The following is a 15460-nucleotide window of genomic DNA, read 5'->3' as shown; positions in this document are numbered from 1 at the left end:
AGGAAATATAAAAAAAGCCATGAAAGCTGTGTCCTGCTGCAAGCCTGTCCAAAAGTTAGGGAAAGGGACAGCTTGTAGAGGGTGAACAGAGCCAATGGAAAATGTAACTCTCCAGGACATCATGTTTCTCTGGTGGTAAGAGGGAAAGACAACACATCAGCGACCCCAAAACCACAGTCTGCAGCCTTCCTAGGCAAAGATAAAAGACTGAACAAGCTTGTAAAAAAGTCGCATACTGAATTTAATTTCTGTCAAGAAATTAAATAACTTAAGTTACATTGTTCATGAAATCTTCTCACCTTTGAAACACCTCAGAAAAACTAATCAAAGCATACAACAATCCCTGATGAAAGCCTACAGAGAGTTCAGGAGGCTACAGAAGAAAGGTCACAAGATTTACCCAGTCATGAAGGCTATACTGGACATGCATTACTTGAACAATTAATTTATTCTGTGTCTCAAGTCTGCCAATTCACATCTTTCTTTCCTTAGGGAGTGTTCTGACTCCCCACCTCGTTCAGTAACAGCCAGGTTCTAGAGCTGACAAAACACGTGGTGGCAGTTGGTCACAGACAGTGACTCTAGCTCATCACACTGTTGCTCAGAATTCCTGCAGCAACACTTGTTCAAATACTCCATCTCTTTCTCCAGTATATCACAGAACTCACTGCAAATTCTTGCAAAGTAACTAGAGCAAACCTGAGCACAGCCCCACACAGTGTTTGCACAGTACAAGAAGCCTATCTGAACTGCGCTGTTTGTCCCTCAGCTTTCACTTGACAGAAATCAACAAAAAACTCTTACTGAATTTCATGGGAACAAACAACACTTCACTATGCAATGCCTGAATTATATCAGCAATCCTGATATAAAGCACTAGATAATCACTATTATCCTAAACCAATACATGATGCAGCAGCAATGGACACACATTCCCTCAAGATTCAAACAACCTGATTTTATCAATCATGAAATTCTCAACATTATATTGGCAAGTGCTACTGTTATAGGAAAACGAAAAAGCATCATTGTTCTATGAATAAACTGCTCAGCTTCCAAAATGCTAAGCAAAAATGTGTTGATTGTTAAGTATCCTAGAGCACAGAGAAAGAATTGCTTTTAAGAAAGGCAAGAGCTGTCTGAGTTAGCTGTGACTCCAAGTCTCCTAAGCCTACGGTGGAAGTTGCTGATTGGGCTTTCTTGGTCATGCCTGTGTTTCAGCTTATCTGGGTTGGGTACCAAACCAGGACCATTAAGTTTACAGAACCTTGCACTTTCAGACAAAAACATGCAGTAACCATCTTTACCATATCTAATAAAACAATAAACTTTGTGCTGACCTTTGGCAAGCGTTCGGGGTCACCAGGGTGCCGGGGGATAACCTTCTGTAACCTTTGGAAACCATAGTCAATGGTGGGTTCGTTCAGAGCTGAAACAACAACAAACAACATTGTGATGTGACAAAGGCATAGCAAGCAGGCTCCAGTGGACTGTGACAATGGGCAAAGGCATTGTGAGACCAAGGAAGCATCATGTTAGAACACTCTTTTACCAAAATCAGCACTGACTGTGGAATCTTGGTTTAAATGCTCTTCAAGGTTGGTTTTGGGGTTTCAACAGCAATCCAAACCTTTCCACTTCAGTTCCCACAACAAGGTTGAAGGAAAATTTGGGCATGTTGCATACATCTTCCAAATAGGAAGCAATTATTATAGCTGAAAGTAACTTGATAAATACTTGACACCCCGTGCTTCATGTTGGTTTCTTTCCTGCTTTCATATTATGAGGAAGGTCCTTTGAGATTGGAAAACAAAAGCAGCAACTGTTATGGAATCTTTCATGTTCCAGACTTGATTATACATTAAATATGCTCCATGTACAATGTTTATATATCTGTTGTGAAATACAGACAATTGTCTTGGCAGAGGTTGTAGTTTTCACTCATCAACACTGTCTTCAGCAGCCTGACCCAAGCTCCAATCAGCACTAAACTGATCCAAAAGACTTAATGAATGTAAAAAAACAAAATAAAAATCTATGGTTTTAGCTCATCTTTCCCTGATCCTTGTCCAATAAAATGGAGGAGAGAAATGGTAGAAGTGGAACACTTTAATCTTCATGAAAATGCTGGTCTGCCTGCATTAATGGAAGCTCTGATTGTGTCAAGCCTTTAAGCACATGCTTATCTGTAAGCACATACTTAAACCCATTTGCTTTCAGCAAAGCAAATTTGAGCATATTATGTTTTTTATATGATTGCCTATAATTACAGGGACTGTACTGAATGACCTTCTAGCTATATTTCCAGTCATATGATCACTTTAGAACTCAGATGTTAGTGAGACTTCAACATGTGCTTAAAATTTCCTAAGTGCTTTGGTGAACTGGAACAACAGTCAAGCATTCTCGAGCATCTCTAAACATCAGTGCATCTTGACTCTCCCATGCCAATAGAGATGATGAAATTTTCCACAGCAATTTGTTTGCAATTTTGTAAGTTAAATGGGGGAAAAAAATTCTATTCCAATGACGATTTTTTACATTTCAGCCTTTTTGTGTGTGTGTAAAAAATAAAAAATCTAGGTTGTTTTTTCCATATTTGAGTCAGTTTAAATTTTTCTTATCTTTTCTTAGCTTATTCTTGTACAAGGTCTGCCTACTAATCTTACATCTTTATGATGGTCTTACTATGAACTTTATTACATGTATAGAGTGATGTTATTTGAATATTGCTCAACCAATATTTCTACAGCAGATGGTCCTACTAACAACCAAAGTGTCAGATTTTTGTCTTCTCTTGGACCTTCAGTACATCCCACCTCCCTATGCAAATAGAACAATGCTACTGCAAATTGAGGCCAAGGGAAGGTGATGTAGGGGGATCCAGACCCATCCAACAGCACTGAAGCACAAGTGTTTGGCTGGTGAGGCCTGGCTGGAGAGGCACAAGGTCCAGCAGAACCTCAACATTCCTCTAATATCAGAAATTAACTTTCTGAGCATATCCTAATATTATTCGCACAGTGTTATGGTAACATCAGACTAGAAATCCCTCAGGATTTAGCTTTCTGGGTTATTATCAGAAGTTTCTTACTGCCCCAGAGCTCATGGCATCCCTCTAGTCTCCTTGTTCATTTTGTTGGTTTATTTTTTCATTTCCCTTTGTCAGGAATAACTGAATTTGATCTTATATTTATATTCAGGTCATTATATGGAAGGGGTGAGAATAAGCCTTTTCCCTTGTTTGTGTCTTTTTTAGTTTTGGGATGGTTGGACCTTTTTCCCATGTTTCCTTTCACACCCTGGCCAAAGGTTGACCTCTCTGTTGTATAGTTTTGCAGCAAATATCATAATACCATGGTTTGTAACCCCCTGGTTTTGTTATCTTTGAGTTTCCTTACATGGTTTCTTATCATGGACCCACTTAGTTAAGACCTTGTTCAAATTTTACAACAGATTAATTTACTCCTGTTTATTCTAAAAAAATAGCTGTTCTCTGAGTAGTTTAAAAAAAACCTACAGTTCAAATTTACATTTCTTTTGCAAATACGTTCAAAGATATTAGTGTGGTTCTGTCAAATGTGTTTCTCCTCTAATTCAGTCTAGTTTATGGCCGTTTTCCCTTTAGATCCTTTGGGAAAGTAGTTACTAAATTCTGCAATATTATAAATGGAGGCCAGTTCTGAAATCCCCCCAGAGTTAACAGTCATTTTCTCATATCTTCCCACACATTCAACACATTTAAAATCCACAGAGTATTTCCTCTGAGTATTTTCTGAACTAAATGACCAAAAAAATGTTAATTTTATGGTCCAATCTCGCAAGGCATCAAGCATCCTGTGAGAGATAGTGAAAACTTTCTGCTTCAAATAGCTCCAACTTTACTTTAGGTGTAGAGAAAGGCTGCACACAGCAGTCTGCAGGATTGGGTACCAAGCTGTGGTTGTCAAATGTCCCTCATTAGTCTATAACTCTTCAACACTTTCAATTTTAGATAATATGGAAAAAAAAAAGGAAATCTTTAGCTGTCTGAACATCTAACCATAGATTGAACTATATCAGTCTTCTTTTCCTTCTTCATTTACAATCTGAGTCAAATGTAATTAGTCATCTCTCAAAGAAAGAGATCTGTTGAAATATTTCACTCCACCTTCAGCATTAAAGCCATACCAGTTTTCTGTCAGGAGCTGGTAAAACTCCAAAGAAAAGGGAATATTCTGATCCCCAAGCACTGCAGGAGAGCCAGAGCTCAGGCCACTGTAAGTGGCAGCTGATGTACAAGGTCAGACATCAGTTTCCTGCAAGGTTTTCCTCTGCCCCAGTGTGTCTGAGCTGGTTTTGCCACCGAAGTCCATTTGCAATAACATGTTTCCCAGTGCTCTAATTCAAATAATATGGGCTTTTTTTTTTTTCCATGATTGGGGAAAAAAAAAGAATCAATAAGAAATACAAACTCTCTATTTGTGTTCTTGACATCCATATATTAAAAACAAGCTAACACACAGAGTACTTAAAATGCATTCCCATTACCCTATATTTTAAAAGTACTATTGAAAGTACTACTAACTTTAAAAAAGTGTACTAAATTCAAATAGGTCCCAAGGCTAATGGAAGCAATTTGTATACCAACCCAAACTGACTGGCCCACTTTTCAAAATACAGGTATGATAATCTTGTGGTTTTAAAAGGACATTTAAATTGAAAGACTGTGAATTTAGTACATAATTATACCAATAGAACCCTTTAACTTGTCAACTTGTAAATCTAAAAGGCTATCAATCATTTCTAAAGAGGAAATAAACCTTAAAATTCTTTGATTGACAGTGCTTACTTTTTATGTGGAAAAAAAAAAAAAGAGTAAAGTGGCCAGAAATCCATTTACAAAAGTACATTGTTTTACATAGGTGAGTAAAAAGCCAATAATTACACCTCCAAAAGACATATAAATCAAGGTAAGTACTTTTCCCTCACTTACATATTTTAAGTTGCAGTAAACTTCAGGTAACTTTTTATTAAAATACTTTTCCAAATGCAAAGCTTATTGAAGCCATTAATAGAGTAGCATTTTCATTTAAGCTAATATAATCATTTTTGCAAATACAAGATTTAAGCCATTTTTCTCCTTCCAAACAATAAACTTTCTGCCTGTCTCTTGTGTGAATTAACTAAAATTACACCCAGGTGTACAAAATCTGTCTATCTATCCTAGTGTATGAGTTAAGGCACAATATTTATTATTCTTACCATTTTATGAATTACTTCTTAAACCCTTGAGGAAGAACTTTCTTTCAAATTAGACTCGAACAGAATAAGCCATGAAGCTCTTTATGCAGCAAGTCTAAAGCCATAACTCCTAAAATCCAAGGCTTTTAATCAAGAAAATGCACAATGTCTATGGGAATAAGGATGTGTACACTATATCCATCTTTTCAGAGTCCAACTTAGTTTTCAACAAAAATGCTGCTTATGCCTCTGAGAAAAAAAAATGTTTCCATCATAACCATAATTCCAAATTCTGCACAAATAATAATGTAGATAATTCACCATCTTTAAAAGTCTCTTTTTTTAAAACTAGTCAGTGGAGGGCTTTTTTTTAATATTTCCCATAATGAATTCCTACTGTGTCAATAAAGCTTTGGTTGTTAATTGAATGACTGTCTGATGTATCTGAGAGAGGAATTTGTTTCTCTGGCCATGCTGCCAACTTACAGCAGAATGATAGACACTTAATATCAGCAATTAAAAGGACCTGTTCAAATATCATATGGAATTCGTAGCTTGGGGTAGTGGAGGAGAACTCTTCACCAAGGAAAACTCATTCAGCGAATGCAGAGAGTAATTGAATTAGACACATTTTAACATTACTATTCAAAGAAAAATAAACACACGCTACAGAGAAGCATTATGGAAATATTTCAGAATGTAAAACATATCCAGTTAATTTGTTTCCCATGCATTCATGGTTTCATTTATGCCTTTTATTTTTCAGTCCTTGTTTCTTTTTCATTCTGTTTGACCCAAAACCAATGGGAAAGCAGCACTTAGACCTATGAACTTCCCATATGCTTTTCCAGTGGAAAAGTCTGCAAGGAGAGGGAAGGGACTCTAAGGATTCAAATAACCAAAACCAAAAAAAGGCTGAAGGCTGCAAACAAATTTGCCTCAGGTCCACAGGTCTGACTGTCCCTGTCTCAGATGAGAAATCTGGTCTTGATTGTTTTAAGTGAAACACTCAGGGAAAAGCTGAATGTGGGAATTCAGTGTCCCACAGTGCTTGCTCCTGCAGTGCTCCAGAGAGTCACAGGTGTGCTTGGATGGCAGAGCCATCCTGGGGGAGTTTAAAAGAAGGTGAGAATGACCTGCAGCAGCTCAGAGCTGTAATGACTTCAGATTATGTCCAGGAAATCGAATGAAAGAAGATTCTTTAGACTCGACCTTTGTCTCTTCACAAATCCTTTTTCTTTTTTGAAGTAAATTTGCCTCTAAAACAAAATTAGACAACTAGTGACAAGTCCTGAAATACAGTGTCAAAGAGGAGGGGCTTTGGGGTCTGACTCTGTGGCCAAGGCTCACAAAGTTCTTTTGTGCCTCAGCACCTCATAGCCACAAAAGAGTATGAAAAAGTCCATGCAAAAATGCTGCAGCGCTGACACAGCAATGAAGGCTGGGAACACATTTAACATGTCTCTCTGAGCCCAGACCAAACCAGGTCAGAACACTTGAAGGCACATAGAATAAATATTTTAAATAAAATCCAGGCCAGCTAGGAAAGCAGATTCTTCAAGACAACCCTTGTAACCTTAGCATCTTCAGAGGCATTTTATAGCTAAGGAATTCTTTGCTCTTGGACATTCAGCCTTTTCCTCCATCAGTTTAGAGTCCCACCTCTGCAATCAGCTCTCCTCCTTTTTAACCTGAACTTCTGTCTGTATTTCCTCACTGCTGAGAACTAGCAGGATGGAGTGCAAGTAGCAACAACTGAGAGGAGTCACACAAAGAGTTGTGGCCTCCAACTCCACACTGTTACTGAGCACAGAGTCTGAGGAGACAAGAAGCGAGAGCTCCTGTCTCTTGTAGAGGCAAGATGCTGCCAGAGAGCTGTGGCTTCTGTCTCCAAACTCTGGGTTATTTCTGCTACAAGTTCCTAACTCTAACACAATAAAACATTGACTCTAGAAGGTGGGAATAGGCCAGGCCAGACCGCAATAATGTCATACTCCAGGTGCCAAAATGCCTTGCTAAGGCCCTGCAGTACAGCACTGCTAATGGATGATGCTATAAAGCAACATCTTGACATGACATGCTGTAAGCAAACCCTACCCAACAACTCTTATGCATAGTGGCCTCTTTATGCCTGCTCTACAAAGACAGCAAAAAAAACCCACCCCACTTCAAAACCCCATCATCAAATGAAAAATAAAGACTGTTTTGTAAATCTCCCTGCAAAGACTTTTCCTTTGCTAATTAAAGCTCCTTAAATGAAAACATGCAAGCATTTGAGCTATTTGTTGTTGTTGTTTTTGTGAATTTTGCTTGCTTTTTATAAAGTTTTCTTTCCACTGACTTTCCCTGGAGTGTTTATTCCCACAAGCAATGGAAAACGGAAGTGGGTGGAACAGTGAGAGCCTGCACAGAAAGGTCTGAGCTAGAAAGGCCCTTCCAGTGCTAACCCAGAATTTCCTTGCTTTTCTGGTCTCAGTGCTCCCTCACTTCAACACAGTCTTGTGCACTGAATTTCCATTTTTAAAATCAAACTGCAACATTATGTCATTTTTTTTTAAATTAGAAAAAGGCATATCCAAAATGTAATTCCTACTTTTTATTGCCATGTAATGCCCAAACAGACACAATGTGGATGTGTCAAGCAATAAGAAGAATGCAGAGCTGAGTCAAATGATAAATCTAACACACAGATCTCTTGAGTTTCCCTGGTGACTGCTCTTTACTTGAACTAAAGATGCAATAGGCCAGTGTTTGAGGCAGCTCCTCTGTGTTCATCAGTGTTATTACAAACATGATAGACAGCGTGATATTTTCTTCCTGAAAACAATTTTTCTCCAGCAACTAAGAACCAGAGGAGTTATTCCCTACCCACTCAGCCCACTCCCTGCAGCCAGTGGAGGTGCTGATGATGCAAGGAATGCATGCCTTCAGCTCCAATTTTTTATGGAAGTTAAAGAATAAAATTACTATATCTGTCTAGCAAGAATTCTGTTGGTTTCTCCAAACACATTAGCTCTGAATGTTCACTCTTAGCAACCTGCAATCTGGCTTTAAAAAAAAAAAAGTCAAACAATTTGCGAGCTTCACAGTTTCTTCTTCCTCTGACTGCGCTGACCTCTTGTCTAATGGGGAAGATTTGGCCTTAAGGGAGTCTGAAACACAGTCCAGTTTCAGGCACTGGAATTGAAACATACCAATTTCACAACAGGCTGGTAGAATTCACTGGGGATATGTACACAGAGGGCCAGAAGGAAATTAATGCATGTTGGTTACTTCGTCTAGTCATCTAGGTTAATTGATGCATCTTTGGCAGTCATTATAAAAAGGGAAAGAACAGCATTTACATGTGAATATTTTCCAATTTGTCAGGCACATTCTGGTAATGCACGTGAGCATGAGGCACAAAATTTAGTAAAAATGTCTGGCTCTCAGTGGCTTAGCCCTTCTCTCAGACAAATAAATATGTGTACACATACACACAAGTACAAAAATGCATCCGAGCCAATATCGAAGTGAAAAATATTGGGTTAGCTGTAAGATTTATATTTAGATCTACTTTAAAATATGTAAAAAATAAAGACACTGCATTTATTTTTAAACTCTTGGCTCAGAAACAGATGCAGAGATGTACCATAGAGTGTGGGAGATGTTTAACTCTCACCTCACGTAACCTTTTCTTTCAGTCTGCATTATGCATATTTTCAACATTTCTCCTTTGCATGAACTCCTCAAATTCTACCATGTTAAGTGCAGATACCTTTAAAATTGTCATAGGGATAATTGTGTATAACACACAGGAAGATGTTTCTCTTTGTCACCCTTCCCAAACTCCTTTGGGGCAGACAGCATTGAAAACCATTATTGAAACGTGTTTGCATGCAGAAATATTTCCTTTTGAATAATCCCTCTCTCACTTCTAACCTTGCTATTTCTTATCTTCTTTTCAGATTATTAAAAAAATCTTATTATTGCCAGGGGATGCATAAATGAAAAACTCAGCGTCCTGTCTGAATGCCAAAGGCATTCCTATCAGAAAGCATCTTAGCCTAAATCTGGCTGTTTCTCAGAATTCTGGACTTCTGACATGCAAGTGCACTATGGTCAGAGCAAAAAGAATCTTCAAGAGAGAAAACTGGAAAAACACCAGCTATCACATCCAAAATCTCTTAAAATGAGATTCACAGAGAAACACATGTAGAGCTGAATCATAAAAATGAGATGACTTCTGCCTAGCTGTAATGAACATTATAGGTGTGGTGCTCTTGGAAGGGACTGACCTGATCTGAGGTTTAATTTAGGTCTTTAATCCCTCTCCATAACTAAGCTTAAATCCCTTGAGAAAACAATAGTTTCCAAACATCTTTCTTTCTAAACATTAGCTTTGATTTGCCTACGTGAAACTGCGATAAGGCTACTCACTCGAAAGCAAAAGGACCATTCTGGCTATACCCTCGATGATGCAGCAAATTGTTCAAAATTAAAACAGTTGGGTTTGTTGTTTACTAGTTTGTAACATTTAAAGATAAATGTATAATTTGAGAGCTCTCAGTAGTCTCTGATTTTAGCAGCAGTTGTATCACCTGCTTCTATAATTGTTCAGGGTTGGAGGGATTTTTTTGCAAAAAATTTTGACAATAACTGTTATCAAGGGTAAAAAAAAACAACTCATACCAGGCTGTCTGATAAACATGTTTCCCTGCCCTCACACCCCAGTGAGCACTGTGACACTATACTTTTATCATCTAGTGTGTGCTCAGAATGAGCTTAGAACAGCAATTGCCAGGAATAGGCAGGCGATAAACTGCATTGATTTAACACATCTTGTTTTCAATCATGCTCGGATTTTCTGAGCACGCATTTTTCCTGTACTTCAGCTTGTAGCTTTTATCTGACGAGCTGATCCCTTTTCACTGGAAAATGAAAAGGTCGCACAATAAGACACGGTTTACTGGAACTTGAGCACGCACCAGGGAAAGTATTTTAGATAAATACTGTCAGACATAGTGGAGCTGAATTTCAACAACACAATTGCTAAACAACAATACTTATTACTCTCTAGAACAAGCCTACAAGCAACTTATGGCTCACAGCAGGGGAGATCTCAGAGTTAGGCTCAATAGTTAAAGAAACCTTATTCAAGCCTGTTTAAAGTTTCAGTATTGCTTTTGCCTTACATGCACCAACAAGTCACACCTCAGGACCAAACCAAAAGCCTCCTCACTTGCTTTCCTAGGTAATTTATAAACAATGGAAAACCACATCAATGCCTTTTCTTATTCTTTTGTCTTTTTTTTTTTTTTGTTTGGCAGAAAGATGGTTGACTATATGCTTGATTTAATTTAATCAAATGGAGTACTGGGTGGTGGTAAAAATAAAATTATCCAAATGTGAAAGTAATCTAACTGAGACTAATTCATTAACCAAGGTGAGTTGCTGAGGAGGTCAATAAACAAGCAAGGAGTAATATGACATGACCCATCTACCAATGGCCAAGGTACACTAGGCTCATAAGGATAATTCTAAATTATTTTCCCCTCCCTCTGATTGCAGTGATCCTGACCAATACAACACTGAAAGCAAAATATCCTCACTTATTCCTACCAGAAGGGGCAAAGAAAACTTCAAAGTTATTCTTGACTCCACTGATTATACCCAAGATCTCACCAAGCAAACAGGCACCTGACTTAATTTCCCTTCTCAGCCTAAGTGGACTAACACCCACTTCCCCATGAGGGCTCAGCTGTAACCCTGCAGCAAGGAGGGGTGACGGGTTCACCCCAGCTGCAGCTCCCTCTCAGCATCTCCTTCCCACGCTTTGTGTGTATGCATGCACATAAATGCATGAGGTCCTCACCTGCTCCCCCATCTTCCACTCAGTGTAGCACCTAAACCTATGGAATCTACCTTGTTTTTTTGCCTGGCAGCACTCTTTTGCAAACAGACTCAAAACAATGGCCTTCCCATGCACCTCACCCCTTCAGACTTTCAAAGAGACTCATCTTTGTCAGCACTTCCCACTTGACTCCCCTCTTGCAGCAGCATTTGCCAGGAGAAGGACCCTGTTCTTCATGAACTCCAAACAGCCCCTAGACCTCCTCCTCATTTACAGGTGTTTCTGCACCACTGCCTAAAGCACATAAGCACTCTTACAAAGCAAAAATATCACAAGCAGGTGAAAGCAGTCCTTCCTGCCTTTTCTCCTGACCCTGGTTTATCATCATTCATAACTTCTCCTTACAATTATATATAGTCTCTCAATCTCTGCAAGATGAAGGTAAGAAACTCTAGACCATGATCCAATGCTCACTTTTGGAGACAGCAGCTTTGCTTCTCCAGGCAGCAGATCACCAAGACACACTCAGCTGCTGGCTCAGCTTAGCTGTAACAGTTAATGAGGCACAGTGATCCCAACTATTCTTTATGGAAGATGCAATACAAAGGGAAGTCCCAAACCAGAGCATCATCCCCACAAACCTCCTTCCCATTTGTCAGCAATGTCAGTGCCAAAACTGGTGTGAAATATTTATGTTTCCCTCGCTTCTCCTGAATGTGCTTATTAGCCATTTAGGTCCAGCATAAACTCATCTTAAATTCACTTTGTCCAAGATCCTTAACCAGTTTAAAGCAGAACCATTCTGGTAATTTTTCTGTAACTATACTGACAGTGGCTGGAGCTTAGTTATTCTCTTGCATATATACATCAGTCAAGCCTCCACCTCTAGTCAGATTCATCCATATTTCTCAGATATTCTGCTCACATTGTAAATCTTACAGAAAGAATATGGTAAATATTATTTAAATTACATTTTGGATTATAATTTTAAATAGGCAAGTCACAAGCAAAGAGATAGACCTCAAGAAAAGTATAAAGCAAAATCCAGCACTACATGCAATGCCACTTTACATTCAGCCCTGTGAGCCTGACTGCAAGAGAACTCACATGAGCATCGATTTCTCCCTCTCACCTGGCAAGATTTTTTGCTAGATGAGTAAGTTGAAAATCCATGCTGCATTTTAGGGTTATCTCATGCAACACAGGCAGAATTCTGATATGTCTTCTCCATTAAGTGCTCATAATTCCAGAAATGAAAGTAACTCATTTCTTCCCAGGGTGCCTGTTAACTGAGAAACTCATCTTAATTGAATGCACAGATCAGTTAACCATCTTCAGATTCGCAAACCATTAGTGCCCCATTTGCACAGCAGCTCTGCTGGCAGGTCTCCTCCCCCCCCTGCGCCGAGGGGGAATCTGAGGTTCAGCAAAAGAGAGGAGGTGCTGGAGGCAATGAGCAAGCACCGTCAAGGGCTTATGCTCATGACAAAATGAGTGCTCTGGGGCTGAACAGGCTTTTGCTAAATTATCAGCACTAGATCACCTTGCCAGTCAATTACAGAGAAATCAACAAATACTGCAGCTCTGCCCCCAAATACGAGTTAAGTAGCCTCCAAACACGCCTACAGAGAGATCACTAATCTGGAATCTGGAGCCTCACAGGCATAAGAGAAGAGGAAGTAAAAATAATTGCTTGTATCCCTCCCTTCCCATCTTGCCTCTCTTCCACCTTCACAATTTACCAGCTAGAATGTACTTGGCAAACCAGTGAAAATGAGTATGGAAATTAAACTATCTGAGGTGCAACGATTTGCCTATAAAGCTGATGCTTCAAAAAGAAGCTGTAAAAGGCAAGGAAGTGAGGAACCAGACTGAAACTCACTGTCTTGTTATGAAACACTTCCAATGTTTCATTTACAGTGGGAGTGAACTGACTTGGTTCTTCAGTGGTCACTGCTGAGTTTGGGATATGCAGCAAAACACCTCAGCTGGTTGGTGGCACCCCAAGGCAATAACCACATCCCTGTGCTCATCAGCATTTGCTTATCAACTAACACTGTTGTGAGGTAGCTGAAACCTTTCTGCACTCCAATAGAGCTCAACAAAAGTAACCATTTTCCTTTTAATAGGATTGGAAAAAAAAATTAACTATTATTGGATTAATTTTTCCTAAACTGGAAATATTTCAATTGCCCTAATTCAACACAGAGGTAGAATAAACAGATTAAAGCCTGCAAAATGTTTAGAAAATAGAGGGAAAGATAAAAAGTTCTGATAGATAACAAGATAACATCACACAGGTTTATAGTCATGCACTTGTGCTTGTTCATTTTCTAATTTTCTAATTTTTCTGGGAAAATTCAGGTCCCAGCTCTGAAGTTATCAATAAAACACCTTCCAAGTAGCATAGTATTGCTATTTTCTCTTGTATAAACCAGATACCTCCTTTCCATCCAATTCAAAACAAAAGCAAACCTCGCTGTAATGGATTACATTATTCTGCACAAATTCTTTTCTAGTAGATTTCATAAGAACTGTTGTCATACAAAATTGCCACCAAAATATATGTGCATCATATTAATATGCCTCAAAGTTCAATACCGACACAAACAGTATCATCAGGTGATAAAAACAAAGATGCTGCAAGTGTGACATGAAAAAAGAGTATTCGAATGCTAAAATCTAATTTAGCAATTTGCAAATTGCGGCTCTAAAAGGAGGAATTTAACATTAATCTTGCTGCAAGTGGCATATTTATCAGTAACTGATTTGTAGCTTTCCAGGCAGTAAGCAATAGATATAAATACACTTCTGGGTCCATCAGCAATATGCAAGAATGCACTTAAACAGACAAACTCACCAAGGCCCTGAGTGCGCAAAGTATTAAGCACCTGCCTGCCAGAGTTAATTAGCCTGTGCAGAGCAACACACTGATGCTTCTGCTCCAAACCAGCTCCATCACAACTGCCCTGGGGCATCTCTGCTTCCTGCTCTCCTGTGCTGTGTATCAGCAACTCAAGTGAAGCTTTTCCTTCCTCCCCCATCATCCCTGTGCATGCTGAGCCCATAGTCTCAGTATCTAACCACTTGCTGTAAGGACATCTCCACTCACCAAGGAGGACACAGGGACAGAGATGGGAAGGAGAAGACTCCTGCACCACATCTTGGCATTGCACACTTCAAAGAGGAGCTACTTGTCCTGCATTTAGCTCCTGGGAAAAGTAGGCACAAAGGTTATTGGAAACTGGCTCTGAGCAGAGAAGAATTTGCAAAACTGTCCAATGTCTTGGGATTCAGAGAAAATCACTTTGGCTTTGAACTGAAAGGCCTGTGCTGAATCTTGGCGGCTCAGGGATGTGGCTGGGCGGAGTGTCCATACCCGCAGAGCCTGGGGACAGCCAGGGCAGTATGGACCACATCTCAGATGACTCTCAAGAAAGGAGATGCCCACCAGTGGTGTTTACTCACTCTGCTGGCATTGATTTTTACGTTCTGTGGGGTGTCTTCCCTAACTGACTGGATGATCCACATTCAGTAGCACAGGTAGTTATTTAAAATAAACTCAAGTTGTAGCTGATTGAGTGAAAAATGGACACTGTCAAGGTCCTCTGCATCCTGGTGGAGCAGATGGACACTAGCTCATCAAAGCCAAAGCTGAGAGAGGCACAGCAATGATATCTAAGTCTAGGACATGCAAACTGGTAGATACTTTCTCCAAACAGCAATGAGAAATGTAATGTCTCTTTTTTTCTTCCAAACTTTGTTGCACAAAACAAAAGTGAATGAGCAAAAGAGGCAAAAAATTCCCACAGGATTTACCTGTTCTACCTCCCATTTCCCTTTGTTCCTGTTCCTTCATGCAATTCTCCCATGGCACCAGCACAACAGAGTCCCCTTCAAAAACTACTTTTCAGAAGTTTATCACAAGTAGAAAGTAAAACATGTACTGAAAGACATATAAAAGGAAACTAAATACATCATCTCTTGGGTACCTGGAACAAAACTAGAAAAAAAACCCCTTTTTTTAGACATTAAATATTCTGAAATTAAATAATTGGAAAGAGAGAGGTGGGACCGATCCAACTCTGTGTTAAAGCTTGTTGTACTGTGACATACCATTCTATAGGCAACATTCATTTTCCTTCAGCTAAACTGACCCACCAAACTCTGGTGTAAGTGTCAGATGGCAGAATTTAGTTCCAAGTACTCTTGAAAAAGTACTCTGGGCTGATTTTTATTACATTTAACTACTAAGAATGCAAATCATTATTTGTTATTGGTTATGCTTTCAAATCACATGGGATTAAGAAACATATTACATGATTTGGTCAGAATTTGTTTTTAGCATTAAAAGCTCTGTATTTCAATCAGATTATGGGTGTGGGGCCAAGTTTCAGGGTATTT

The 15460-nt window shown here is 39.1% G+C and overlaps 1 protein-coding gene across 1 annotated transcript in view; it reads right to left on the bottom strand.

Annotated features, from left to right (window-relative positions):
• Nucleotides 1-15460, bottom strand: part of EBF1 (early B-cell factor 1) — a 101165-nt gene that overhangs the window by 29063 nt on the left and 56642 nt on the right. The window contains exon 5 of the mRNA XM_009082415.1: nt 1341-1429. Within this exon, the coding sequence (XP_009080663.1) occupies nt 1341-1429 (89 nt within the window). The remainder of the gene's footprint in view (nt 1-1340; nt 1430-15460) is intronic.

Source organism: Acanthisitta chloris, unplaced genomic scaffold, assembly GCF_000695815.1.
Source record: "Acanthisitta chloris isolate BGI_N310 unplaced genomic scaffold, ASM69581v1 scaffold4929, whole genome shotgun sequence".
Taxonomy (NCBI): Eukaryota; Metazoa; Chordata; class Aves; order Passeriformes; family Acanthisittidae; genus Acanthisitta; species Acanthisitta chloris.
The sequence above is the reverse complement of the archived record's forward strand: the minus strand, read 5'-3'. Positions and strand labels throughout refer to the sequence as shown.